Source organism: Solanum tuberosum, unplaced genomic scaffold (genome assembly GCF_000226075.1).
Source record: "Solanum tuberosum cultivar DM 1-3 516 R44 unplaced genomic scaffold, SolTub_3.0 scf00076, whole genome shotgun sequence".
Taxonomy (NCBI): Eukaryota; Viridiplantae; Streptophyta; class Magnoliopsida; order Solanales; family Solanaceae; genus Solanum; species Solanum tuberosum.
In genome coordinates this window covers 398,801-412,345 of record NW_006239000.1, presented here as the reverse complement: position 1 = coordinate 412,345, position 13,545 = coordinate 398,801, and the positions used below count along the sequence as shown (strand labels likewise).

Below are 13,545 nucleotides of genomic sequence, written 5' to 3'. Positions count from 1 at the left end.
AAAAAAAAAAAATTTTAAATTTTCAAAATTTTTTTCCCCCCCCCAAACCCCCCCCCCCCCCTCCTCCAAACAAAAATAATAAAAATTGAAAAACATTTCAATTTTTTTTAAACCCCCCACCCCACCATTTCCCGTAAAAAAATAAAATAAAATTTGAAAAATATTTAAAATTTTCTATTTTTACGCCTACCCCCTACCTCTACCCCAACCATCCACCAAATGCCACCCCCTGATTAATTATTTAAAAAAAAAAAATTGTTTTTGAAAAATATTTCAGGATCGAAAGTCTGGGTCAGGTTCTAAGTCAAATCTCAGGATCAAATTTTGTAACGATCTTCGGGATCTCATCCTTGCTCGGATGTTAAGGTTGAGTCCTAGATCAATTATATTAATTTTCAGGTCAGAAATTATTTATTTAAAGAGTATTTTCTAGTCCCAAGCCAAAAATAAAAGATATTTTTCAATTACCAACCAAACATGAGAAAAATAAGTTAAAAGTCCACTTGTTTTCCAAGAAAACATTTTCCTTCATACCAAATACTCCCTAAATAGGATGGCAATGGTGTAGGGCAGAACGGTTGCGGGGTAAATCCGCATAAACCCACTAAGATTTCAACCCGCCCCGTCCCACATAGCACAATTTGTTGTTTCCACCCCGCTTTGTGAAATTTGTAAGAAATTTCAAATACTAGAAACAATAATTTTTTAACCAAAAAAGTCAAATTTTGTTAACTGCTTACTTTTTGTTTACCTGTTAAAATAAATATGTTTTAATAGTTTTTTTTTTTTTGATAGTTTAAATTGGTTGAATTCGAGGTAATAAACAAAATATTAAATGCAATAGTGATGTAATATCATTTTATTACTTCTTTTTTTCTAATTTTTGGGCCATTAAAACACTTTTTTATTTGAAGAAAAAAGAAAATCTCAAATTGATGCAAAACTAGTACAAAAATTAATGTGAAATTACGAAATTAGATTTTTTTATTCATAACCTGCAACCCGATCCGTGTGAATTTTGAAAAATTATATTTGAACCCGCTTTGCTCCGCATCCGCAAAAGTTCTAACCCGTCCTGCCCCGCAAATGATGTAACCCGTCCTGCTCCGCCTTATTATCATGCCTAACCCTAAGACTTATAATATATAAATACGAGACGTTCCCAGTCATGATTAACCTAAAAAACATTTTCAGAAAGAGTGAGCCGTCAAGCAAAATGAGAAGAAAACGCAATTCACGTCGTCTTCGACTAGTTATTGATTTGCCTAAGCGTATGTACCTTCTTTTCATTTGTAGTTCACATTATTATACAAGTTTCCTATTTATATGAGCATTGTAATTGTGTTTTTCGATCATTTAACATTTATGAAATGAATATTTGTGATTGTCCCCATCAAATTTAATTCTATCATGTTTGTCAAAATCAATTTCTTTTTTCTATTTAAGAATTTGTGCAAATTCAAATTTAATCAAGTGAGTGAATTGGGTAATGGGTACATTGAACTTTAGTAAATTTTGAAATGAATTTTATTTCACATTTCATTAAAGAAATTATCTAAGATCGATATTAATTTTATATGAAAATTTTGATACAATGTATACCCCATAAAAGATGGGGCTAATATTCATGTTACAATCTTGATTAAAATTCTAAAATATCCTAATTATGAACTAAATTATCTACCATTCCTCACAAGTCGCAATATTTCTTTAGTCAATGGCTTAACAAATAAAAGGTAAATCATAAGGAAATTCATCAAATAATTAAGTATTTTAGGACTTTTTTGATATTTCAGGGTTTTACAATTCTGAATGCAATACTTTAAAATATTCATATATCTTGCTTGTGAACTAATTTGCTTATTCAGTAAGACTGTATGAAAATATATTTTTTAACAACTTGAATAATTTTTATGTTTATGAGAAAAATTACAACTTATAATTTTTCAACTTAATTTCATATAGGGAAAAGAACACTTGTACGGAAGAAAAGGGAAACTATTTACCGTGATTATTCCTTACTTTCATACCTCTATGTTTTTTACTACTAATCACGTTTACTGTTTGATACTATTAAAACACTACTCAATTAACTTCTTGATATCACTAGTATATATGTATACCTAATGGCATCGAGGAAGAAGAGACCGTGTTTAAGTGAAAAGATAACTCAATTACTACTTGATACCTCAGAATATATGGATACCATATATATATACAACGATGGTATGAGTAGTGGTTCAATGAATAGAATAAGAGGCAGTCACATAAATAGTTTGGGCTGTGGATCCAATCAAAATAAATATATTAGATTGAGTCCATTTTGTACAGTTTTCCCCTTTCATAGGGATAACATGTCCAAACGGGCCTTACGAATTTAATATGGTATTTTAAGCAAAAAAAGTTAAACGCTAAATAGGATGCATGAACTGCAAAAATATGCAGAAAATCTGATTATTCTGTAGTTCTACACTTTAATCAAACCAAGGGTTTCAACGAAAACTGCTGCTAGAACTAGAAGGTCAAGTTTCCCTCTGCGATTGTTGCTAGTCTCTTCAGCAGAAGGTTTTTGTACCTTGAATTTTGTATGGAAACTGATTTTTATTTTTTATTTTTGTTGCATGATTCTGTGTGGAGAACTTTGTTTGTTATTGTTCATCTCTTAAGTGAAAGGTTTTCTGTACCTTGAAATTTGTATGCAACTGGATGTTTGTTCTGGTTTCATTTTTCTACTTTTTTCTGGTACTAGTTTTGTTTGTTTTTGTTGCATGATTATCTATTGGATCTGTAGCATTTGTGTTTGAGAACTTTGTATTTGTGGGTTTTCATAAGTAGATTCAGAATTGTAAAACCCTGAAGCAATCTTGGCCCTAACTCAATTAAAAGCTAGTTAATGTGGGGAGGAGGATTGCTCAAGGTGATATAATTAAGGAGAGTAAATTCCCATCCCGTGAACATGTGGGACTCAGCCAGAATAGGATTGCTCAAGGCCAAAAAGGGCAGCATTGTACCTGCCCAAATAAGTTAAAGGGGAGAAGTTCATGAGTCTAGTGTTTCATTTTCTACTTCTATACCACTACTAGTTTTATTTGCTTTGATTGCATGATGGGTCTATGACATATGTGTGGAGAACTTTGTTTTTGTGGTTTTTTCATTAAGTAGATTCAGAATTGTAAAATCCCAAAGCACTCTGATCTGCTTGCCCTTTAGCGAGGAGAGAATTTTTTTGTACCCAGTCGAATCCTTCCAAAAGGGATCATATTGAATGTGCCCATATAGGTTAAAGTGTTGAGTGTTTTGGTGGTCCCAATGAGCTGCTCATTTATAGAGCCTTTCCTCTAGGTAATTACTTTTATAGTACTGTAGTTGATTGCAATGGGCTTATTGTAGTGATTCCGCTAGTTTTTTGGTGGTCCCAATAAGCTGCTCCTTTCTAGAGATTTTGCTCTAGCTACCGTAATATTTTATGCTGTAGTAGATAGGCAATGAGCTTGTTGTAGTGATTCTGTATTTACTTTCGCTAGCCTTTCTGTCCCTCCAACATGATTCTGCATTTTGTGTGGAAACTTTGGTTTTACATTCCTCTTTACAACTGTGCAATAGCAAAACCATGAAGCAACTCACATTGTGAAGTATCTGATTTTGGTTCTTTATTTTTATTAGCTTTATTTGCTGGGCAAAGCTTTATTATGGAACCGGAGTTGGTTTCTACAGAAGAAGTGGTGAATGCATTGCTGGAATACTTAGTTGGTCCTCGATTGCCTTTGAAATCGTCTGCCTTTAAGGAACCTCCCACTCTTTCTCAGCAGCAGTCTGTAGCCAAACAGGTCTTCTTTGGTTTCTTCCCACCCTTTGCGGGTTCTCTCTTTACCTTGTATACTCATTGCGTGGTGTTCTTTTTGTTATGATCTTTGACCCTTGACATTTGAAAAAGAAAGCATGTCCGATTTCAATTTATTTTCTTCATTTATTAACTTGTTATTCCTTTCAAATATTCCTTCTAGTTAGTTTAAGACTTCTGAGGATAAGTTACAGTAGCAGTGTGTTTGAATAACGAGAACAGACTTCCATCTTGTTTCTCAATTCTTATCAACCTGATATAAAGTTAGTCCAGTTGAATGCGATTTAGAAAAATTCTTGGAATGGAGAAGATTAATTCATACGACTTGAACTCTATCTCTATATATAATATATCTATTATTTCAGTTGAAGGTACAGAGTACAGACATTCAATGTCATGCTCTTTATTGTAAACTAGTATGGTACCCGCGCTATGCATGGAAAATATTAGACATAATAATAATAAAAATTATTATCTTATTTTCTTGACCATTTTGCTTTTTATTATTGTTGAATTGTAAAATTTAAATCATTTAAATTTTGATCCACGGTCATTAATAAGGACCACCAAAGAAGGAAAAATGATTTTCCCCACCCTATAGTACCTTTCAAGTGTTCAACATCATTCAATAATTGTTTACACCAAAAGTGAAAGAAAAACAAACAATTCATCTTGATCTTCTATATAGGGTTGTAGTTATCATCAACGCATCTTCGGTTTCTCTCCTTCCACACAGTCACCACACACACACACACACACAGAGGCACTATTTGCCTCCTCTTTTTCTGTCTTGCAAATCCTCCAGCACTGTTCCAACATTCTAGTAGCCCCCCTGTAGTCTTTGGTATAATCCATGTAACTTTTAATAAAATTGAAGTATGGATCAGCTTTGGCAACTTTATAAAAAATTGTAAGTGTTTCCAATAAGATCTCCAGATAACTTTTGAATTCTTTTCCTTGTTCCTTTTTTCCTTCTTCAGTTGCATGCTGTTGTGTTACTTTACAACTACTACCAGAGGAAGGAAGATTCGCAGGCACAATATTTAGATTTTGAATCATTTTGCAAGTTGGCCATGACTCTGAAACCGGCTTTGATGTCATATATGAAGTTCATGAACCAATCAGATCTAACTTCCTCCAAGGACATGAACAATGATCTCTCGGTGACTGAAAAAGCAATCCAAGATGCGTGCAACATATCTTGCGCTTTGGATGCCTCAAAAGATGTTCCAGCTATCAACAAATGGCTAATTTCAAAAGTTTCTGTCTTATTACTAGACTCTAAGAAAGAAACTTGTTTTCTGAATTATTGTTCTGTCACTGAAGGGGTCTGGTCTCTCATAGAAAAATGTCTTGAGCTTCCCACTGCTGAAATAGAAGGTACGGTGGAGAGAAGAAAGAGGCAAACCAGTATGAGACCAGTGACAGTAGATCAAAAAGATGATGACTCTGGCTTTCAGCAACTTGCATTTTTGGCTGTCAAGGATGCAACTGGTACGTGAATTTCAGAATTATATTTGTAATATATTTCTAGACCGGCAAAAGTAATTTGTGCCTAATCAGCTCTATATTAACCAGGCAGTCATAAGTTGATTTCTAAGTTCTTTGAATGCCTTTGCTAGCGACAAGCCTCTTAATTAGAGTTTTCTCATGCCTGGGCAGAGAAAGAATTGATTAACAGAACATTGACCTAGGCAGTTGGATCTTTCTGTTCCGGTTTATAAAATGAACTGCTTGAGTTACAGGTGTGTCCTGATTTAGAGAGCATTTTATTATGTATGATGCTTTGCTTCATGTGGAGCAGGTATTTCTAAGACTGACCTTGTGACTTTGGAGAAGCATGTGGTATATTCACTCACAAAAGAAAAGACAGCGTCTTGCTTTTACATTATGCAAAGTACCCGATCAATCAATCAAGACATTCTAATTTCTGTTAAGGAGATTATTGAGAGGTTAGTTCTTGTCATGTTAACTGCTTTGGGTAGAAAATACCTTTTGTTTTTTTTAATCAAGGGTAGTGTAAGAGATGGGTTATTTCAACAAGAACTCTTGTATCTCTAATGTTAGAATAGCACATTTGTTTGATGATACTGCTACTTTTTTGTGAAGAAATGATATAATAGTTTCTCGAGTTCATCAATATTAGTACTTTCTTTGACACAATCTTGCTAGTCAGCAGAATGATTCATTTGTATAACTTTTTTTTTTTTTAAACAAAGACTCATTTGTATAACTTTGAGAGCAACTCAAAGTAGGTTTATGGCGTTAAATATGCTGAGTTTGAAGATTATAGTTTCGTTTTGTGTTGTTATGAGTCTAACATTGATAAACTTAGTCAAAGAACAATCTCTAATTATTCACTACGTAAAGTAAATATACATAATTGCTTGTATGATTTGTTAATAGCATTAATTCATGTATTCTGGTACCTTTTGCTACTAGAAAAATGAAAAGTGACAAGTGTTTATCTGAGTAGCTTACAGGGTCCATTGGTGAAAAGGAGTTCTGGTAGTTGGTCTGCTACAGAAGTAGTTGAGTACTTTCATCTGCTTCCCTATGCCAATATCATAGCAACCTTTTTCCTGAGGTACCTTCAATTTCAATTGGCCTTTATTTGTGGTGAGCTGTCAATAGATTTTGCTTTTATAGTCATTGCTGCCTGGCTTAACATGTCTTTCTGTCTCAGCCATATTTGCTTAGTTCCTTGGTATATAGAAGACTTTCAGTTACATCATTCATTCCTTCTGAAGCTTGAGTACATTTGGATACTACTATATTAACCTTTATGATGCAGTTCTTATTCTTGGTTTTTGTTCTTCAAGTTGATACATGTATACTGAAATTGAACTTGACGGTTGGGCCTAGCTGTTCTTGCAGCAGTCTACATGTTGCTTAACAACTTTGTGTGATCAAATTGACAAATGCCAACATATGAGTAACTTATGTTTTGTGCTTTTGCTTGATTCCATTAGGCCTAACAAATCATTGAACAAGACTTGTACCGTAAGGAAAAGATAAGGAAATTAGTTGTGAATATGGTGCTAAAAGAACATCATACCCACCTTTATTTAGAGAGCTTTTTTTGATAACTGAGAAATGCCTGGCTAGTGGTGCTGAGTTTGAAACTTGGTAGATAACAACCAGTCCTCTGCCCTTCTCCACTTAAATATTGTCTGTGGAAGGGGTTGAACCCATGACGTGCGCCTAACCACACATCACAAGCTGCACTCTTACCACTAGAAGCCCTAGGGATGTAAAGAACTTTATTTTTGAGAATTAGAAACAACTGATTTACTTAGGTAAGTTGGTACTAATTCATCATCAAATTTCTTTTAAGGTAATATACTTAATTGTACATAACAAACTTACTTGCAAGATTGAGCTATTTTCAGTTGAATGATGCATTATAGTGAAAGATTTAGTCCTCTTTAGCTCTGTTTATGCTGGGAGCTTTTACTGTATATACTGTATGTATGTGCATAGACCTGATCAAAATATGTATATCCATTGAGTTAAGATGGGGGAGGGGGAGGGGGGAGCCAAGTTTAGATGTATGCATATGCATATTTTACTGTACTGCAGGTTCTTGTGTGTTCCAATTGTTGGTTTGTGATATAAGATGTTATGTGACTGCAATTGATGCAGGGAGGTTTTTGGTTTGGAGGGCTCAAATACCAGAAGCCATGAGGATATAACCGGCAATTGTAAAAAAGAAATTTCTGAGAGCAGAATCTCATTGGTTGATCAAAACTCGGGCAATGTAAGCATCATGACTGCTATAGGTTCAGAAAGTGCTTGCAGTAATGTGGCCAATGATGTGGATGACAGAAAGGTCAACCCTGCAGACGCTTTTGGTGCAGAAGTTGTTGCCGACAGTGGGTGTGAAAGGAAAACAGGGGACCAGAAAGATTTTGGGAAGGAAAATGGTCTGCATCATCACCACGAAACAGTGAGGACCCATGGGAGATTTAGTGGTAAAGCCAAAAAGACAAGTGCTAGTAATGGAAACCAGGGCGTTGAGGAGAAGGTTAAAAAGATTGAAGGAAAGACGCCTGATGAAAGTTATGAAGCTTTAATTGGAACCAAGTCAGATAGGATAAACCTTGAAATTTCAGAGGCAAAACACGGTGATGGTTGCCATGAAAAAGTTGGCCATTCTGCTGTTGGTCAAGAAGCAACTGCGGTAGGTGGCCCCCATAATATATGGAAAAGTGAAGAAGCAGGAAGCGGTAGTTCAATTAAAAATACAGGAATTGTAGATCTCAGTGGTAATAAGCTAACTAATGTCAACTTGAAATGTTTAAATGATACAAGTAACAAGGTACAACATGAAAATAGCAGAGACTATGAGGATTCAACTGTAAAAGAACTGCATGCTATCATCAATCACCCAAGGACACCAGAAGAGAAAACTGAGGAGCTGGTGAAGTCCACCAAAGGCTGTGAAATCAATGATTATAATGATATGGAGTTAGCTGGTGCTCATCTTGAAACTTTGGAGGTGAAAACTAATGATGGTCATCACTTTTCTAGTTCTCCTACTAGGCCTCAGAGGATGGAAATTGATGCATGTATTCCCTTCTCCAAAAATGGAAATAACAGCAAGGATTGTGAGCTCATCAAGAAAGTTTATCATCAGCAGAAAAAGAGGACGAGGGAGAGTGGTGGAGAAATCATTGGAAGTAGTATAATTTGCAAGGTAGACAATTTCAGTTCATGTAGTAAAATTTTTTGATTTACGATGCATTAGTCTTGTTTGTTTTTACTAATCCTCCCTTTCTCTTTTCAAGAGCATTCATGAAATTGCCCACTTGGGATGAGTTAGTGATCAATATTTCAAACGAAAGAAATTTCATCTAGAAATAGCAGAATTTTATTTTAATAGACCTCTTCTCTTCTTTTCCCAAAAGTTTCTGCATTTGTGTATGCTTTGCGGGTCCAAACAACAGACATTAATCCATCCTTGAATTTCAGTTCTTAGTGATAGATTTAGTAGTAGTGACACTAATAAGCATAATGGCATGACATTAATAAGAAGTAGTAATACTGCTAATTATTATAGCAGAGGTTTTGGATGATACACATTATTTCTTTTAATGTGTCTTCCTCAAGCCTTGTACAAGGGAGACATCCACTTGATACCTTGATCTAGTTGTTGTTATTGTTATTTTGCTTATAAGCAAAACTTGATGATCTTATCAAATAGAAGTAACTAGTCTTTGTAATGCTTTATTTTCCGACCTCTTCCCCTTCAAATTATCATACATTAAAGTGTATAATCCCATTGGTGTCAATAGTGTTTGAACACTTCCCTATTATGGGTATTAGCAATCATTATTACATTATATAAAAATGAATGTGCCAACAAACTAATTTGCCCTAGCTAACATGTTAATTTGCACTTCAAAATGATATTTGGAAATGAATGTATAGGCCTCCACATTTTCTCTTGCTTTAAAGGATCTTGGTGGGGTTGCATTCTGAGCAATATAATGTAACCATGTGTAGGGTTTTAGGTTTAGAGTATGTTAATGTCTAACTTAGGCAAATGAAGTCAATTTACTTCGAATAATACAAATCAAATGCTTTCTTAGCTTTTGCTTAGTCAAATAAATAGTACGTGATTTTCAGTATATTGTTTATAAAAAAGTTGGAGGTCTGCCGCTTCAGGATTTCAGCTCACTAGGCAATTTATTTGTGGCCGATAGGTATCTCAACCGGCTGGTTGTCGGTAAAAGTTGGTTCTTTTCTATCTTATATTTTGTTTTACTTCTGTTGAAATGGTGTTATTTCCAATTTAAGCCTATCTTTTCTTCTTAATCCATGCAATATATGAAACCTGTGTCGCTATCTTTGTGATTGTGTTCCACATTGCCAGTGAATCCTTCCCTTCTCATGTTGTTACAATGCTTAACTAGCATGGACATAAAAGAAAAAAAGTATCCTCATGTTACTATATTGAGCTTTATGAAATTATGCTTTAGAGTTGAGATAATGGATGAAATGGTAGCTTGTAAAAGAGATACTACAAGAAGTTGATTAGGGAAAAATATCGTGGTTTTAATGTGAGTAGGCAGAAATAATGAACTTTGCCTTTTTGAAAAAAAAAAAGAAGTCAAAAAGATTGGATGGACTAGATTGGATATCTAGGTTTAGGAATTCTGTGGTGGAGGTTATAGTATATTCTTTGGGAAAGGACATACAACTGCTGCCCTTTTTTTTGATGATAGTGGTGTCTAGGCCAACTTGGGCGCACCTCGACACAAGTACTTGGTAATTTTACCCACCAAGGCTTGGGCATAGTGTTTTTTGCCTCTGCTATGGGAATTGGACCTGAAACCTAGGTTCTCCTCCAACTTAATTGCCCACTAGGCACTCCCTTGGGTGCCAACTTAAGTTGATATATGTCCTTATCTTTTTCAATTTTTTTCCTGGAGATGGGAAGAGGGGTCTGCATTCTTCATGTGTTGTCATAATTGATACCAAACCTTATTTGCAGGCAGAAAGAGCTGATGAGGTGAAGGCTGATAAAGACAACCTTTCCACTATCTCACCCAATCGAAATGGGATTTCTGTGGCACATGCTCGACTTGTTCCTTGCAAGCATGAATCTACAGATATAGGCGATTTACAAACTGTTTTGGCTTCAAAAGAGGAGGCTTTGACAAAAAGTTCCCTTGAAGTTCTTCTTCAAAAACGACAGAAACTGGTAATTTTACGTTTGGTATGAAGTAGAGTACATGTGGTCAAGACATACTAATAGCCCTAAGCAAATGACAAGACACTTGACCACACATACTCTTTTTTGAGAATCTTCGTTTGGATTTTTTTTTTTTTTTGGAACTGGTAACATTTTTGTGTATTAATAATAAACTACACAAAGGGTGTGTGGTCCCCCATATTTACATCCAGATGAGCAAAAAAATGAGCTCCTAGTCCTTAATCTTCTCATAAGGAATCTAGTACATCATAAGTTGATTCTAATTCGTCCAGGAACTAAGTGTGAACTTAGTTTCTAATTTTGGATTAAACAAAAGTCAAATGAAAAAACAATGAAATAAGATAGATTAAAATATACTTAAGAAGATCGAAGGAAAACGGAGAAACAAAAGTGGCCATATATTACTTATAAGGCCACATTTGTTTCTCCGTTCCCTTCGATCTTCTTAAGTATTTTAATCTATCTTAATTCATTGTTTTTTCATCTTACTTTTGTTTAATCCAAAATTAGAAACTAAGTTCACCCTTAGTTCCTTAAGTTGGACTGTTTTAAGACGAAGACTATGATGTATATTTTCCAAACCTGACCACTTAAAACTTGTGTCAATGTATCAAGCATTTCATCCTTCAAAATGTAGTCAGTAATTTGTTATGCACCTTTAATGGGTCAAAAGTCTTGTGGGTTTTTCCTTTTTCTGTCTCTTATGCTTTAAGAACTAATTTACTATTAGTTTTCTCATTTCCAATATTGAAATTCTGTGGAGTAACTTTTTTAATCTGATCACTGGAGCCTACACTTTATTTGGTTCTCAGTAATATTTGCATTCATTTCTTGGCAGTATGATCAACAACTTAAACTTGGAGATGAAATTGCTTCATGTGATAAAACTATTGAGAGAATCTTAGATGGTATGATTTCTATCTGAGGCTTTAGTAGCTTCGTTTTGTTTCAGTTGTTTGTGCTAGCATTACTCTTTTCACATGGCTTGGTACTGTATGGATAAAAAAAAAAAATCTTCTGCTTGTTGTTTGTTTTTCCTCCCCCTCTCTTGTTTGATTCTCCTTAAAGAAATATAATGTGAATGAACTAAGTTTCCCTCCTAACTTAGTTGCCTCTGTATCTCCTTTTTTTTTTTTTTTGTAAGTAAGGATATTTATTAAAAATGGTATCAAGATGGTACAGAAAAGACTACAGGACCTAAACTACACCACTCGCTCCAAATACTACATATTTTCCCCTAATAAGTTTAAAAAATCCACTTCCATCATCTCCGACGGAAAGAGGAATTCTATCCATCAAAGAAAACCAAAAATCCAGCAAGTCACTAGGAAATGGAGCAAAGAAGCATCCCCACATACTTATCCATCCTATCAAGAGTACAACTATTAGTCCAAACACACAAATTCTTGATACATTTGTTTCTGACTTTGGGTATCTGCAGCCTTCGTATCTCCTTTTAGACCCATTTTATTCCAAGCTGACGTGATGTGTAGTGGAAATGTCCTAACAAATTCAACCTTTTAGGAGATTCATCATGGCTAGACTGTTTTCATGATAGTTGTCTACCTACCTGCACACTTCCTTTAATACATGGTTGGAATGAAGTCAAAACTACAGCAATTGCGCCATCCTAAGTTGGGGGGGGGGGCTAAAATGGTTTCCTTTCTCTTGCTTCCTATTCTTTCTTCTTTGTGTTGGAGGGTGGTTAGGAGGTGAAGGGGAGCAGCGTGGTTGAGACTGAGATAGTATCAGGTGGCTAAGTTTCCTTGTGGTGGGTCTTGATTCTTCATCAAGTTTTGGTAGTTTCTTGGAGTCTTGAACTGCTGTATCATGAACTTGAACTAAATTACTGCAGGTCAATGTGCTCATGTTTATTTTAATGCCTTGTAGGTGGCAAAGATAGTTTGGCTCTAAAAATAGATACGGTACTGGCCTTCTGTGATGAAATGTGCTTGAAGGATAGAGCTTCTATCCAAGAAGACGGCAATCAACATCACGAAGAGTTTGGCTTGATTCAACCAATGAGCGGAAGGAAATTGTCCAAAGCTGTACACACTCCATGATGTGCATGTCAGGCATGTTTTGGCATCAGAACTTACTTAAATTTTATCTCCTCTTTTATCAGTGTTTGTCTTGATCCTCTCCATATATATTATGATGTCTTGTGCTCTTGGTCAGGCAGTATGTCTGATAATTTGTTCCTTTGTTGAATGATCCTTGGAAATGCTTGTGTTTTTCATACAATATTGTCAGCCTTTATATATTCTCTGTTATGATTGCTCACATACTTCAATTTTCTGTTCAGTATCTTAATTTTTACGAAGCATTTACTTTATTGTCATTTCCCCCCACTAAATATATATATTTTTTTTGGCTGGACTTGTATAAAGTGTTTCCATCATATAGTGTGTCAGCAACAGTTGCTGGTACGGTATTTTACATTGATGCAATTTTTTCTTTTCTCATAAAAGATGGTGTAACAGCCCACAGAAGCTGGTTGTTAGGCCCGAAAGGGGGTTCATTGTGAAACTTAAATTAGGCAAATTTCACATCATAATGGGAGGGGAAAGTTAGGGGTCATATAAGGATTCAACTGTTGAGGTGCCTTTTGGGTTATTACCCTAGAGGAATGCAAAAGCCTTTCGGTGGTCCAGAGTGGCCAAAGTGAGCAATACCTTGGGTCCTTGAGCAGCTCAGAAATCTGTCTTCGTACTATTTCCCACAGTGATCCATATTGCCTCAAAACACTTGAATGTCCTTTGGTTTTTTATTGTGCATTGCCGCTAAAAGAACACCACCTTTTAACAGGAAACTCTTGACATTTCCTTCCCCGTTGTAATTTTCTTCAATTGTTTTTCTGGTGAATTCCCAAGTTTTTTTGTTGTTTCTATCCACTGATGTCTGTGCTACTGAACATAATGCATATTGGGGGGGGGGGGGGGGGGGGGGTGTTTTTTTTTTTTTTTTGGTGGAAAATGGGCTT

General features: G+C 35.3%; 1 protein-coding gene across 4 annotated transcripts in view; it reads left to right on the top strand.

Moving 5' to 3' along the window:
* Positions 1–1,191: 1,191 nt before the first annotated feature.
* Positions 1,192–13,545, top strand: part of LOC102586583 (uncharacterized) — a 13,590-nt gene continuing 1,236 nt past the window's right edge. The window contains exons 1-9 of one of the 4 annotated variants that reach the window (XM_006345994.2): positions 1,192–1,271; positions 3,664–3,827; positions 4,822–5,335; positions 5,646–5,793; positions 6,318–6,428; positions 7,487–8,540; positions 10,341–10,550; positions 11,401–11,470; positions 12,453–12,637. In XM_006345994.2, the coding sequence (XP_006346056.1) occupies positions 1,217–1,271; positions 3,664–3,827; positions 4,822–5,335; positions 5,646–5,793; positions 6,318–6,428; positions 7,487–8,540; positions 10,341–10,550; positions 11,401–11,470; positions 12,453–12,625 (2,499 nt within the window). In that variant the 5' untranslated portion in view covers positions 1,192–1,216 and the 3' untranslated portion in view covers positions 12,626–12,637. Of the gene's footprint in view, positions 1,272–2,369; positions 2,586–3,663; positions 3,828–4,821; positions 5,336–5,645; positions 5,794–6,317; positions 6,429–7,486; positions 8,541–10,340; positions 10,551–11,400; positions 11,471–12,452; positions 12,638–13,545 lie in introns of those variants that run through there. The other 3 variants (XM_006345996.2, XM_006345995.2, XM_015308139.1) reach the window with 3 other exon arrangements.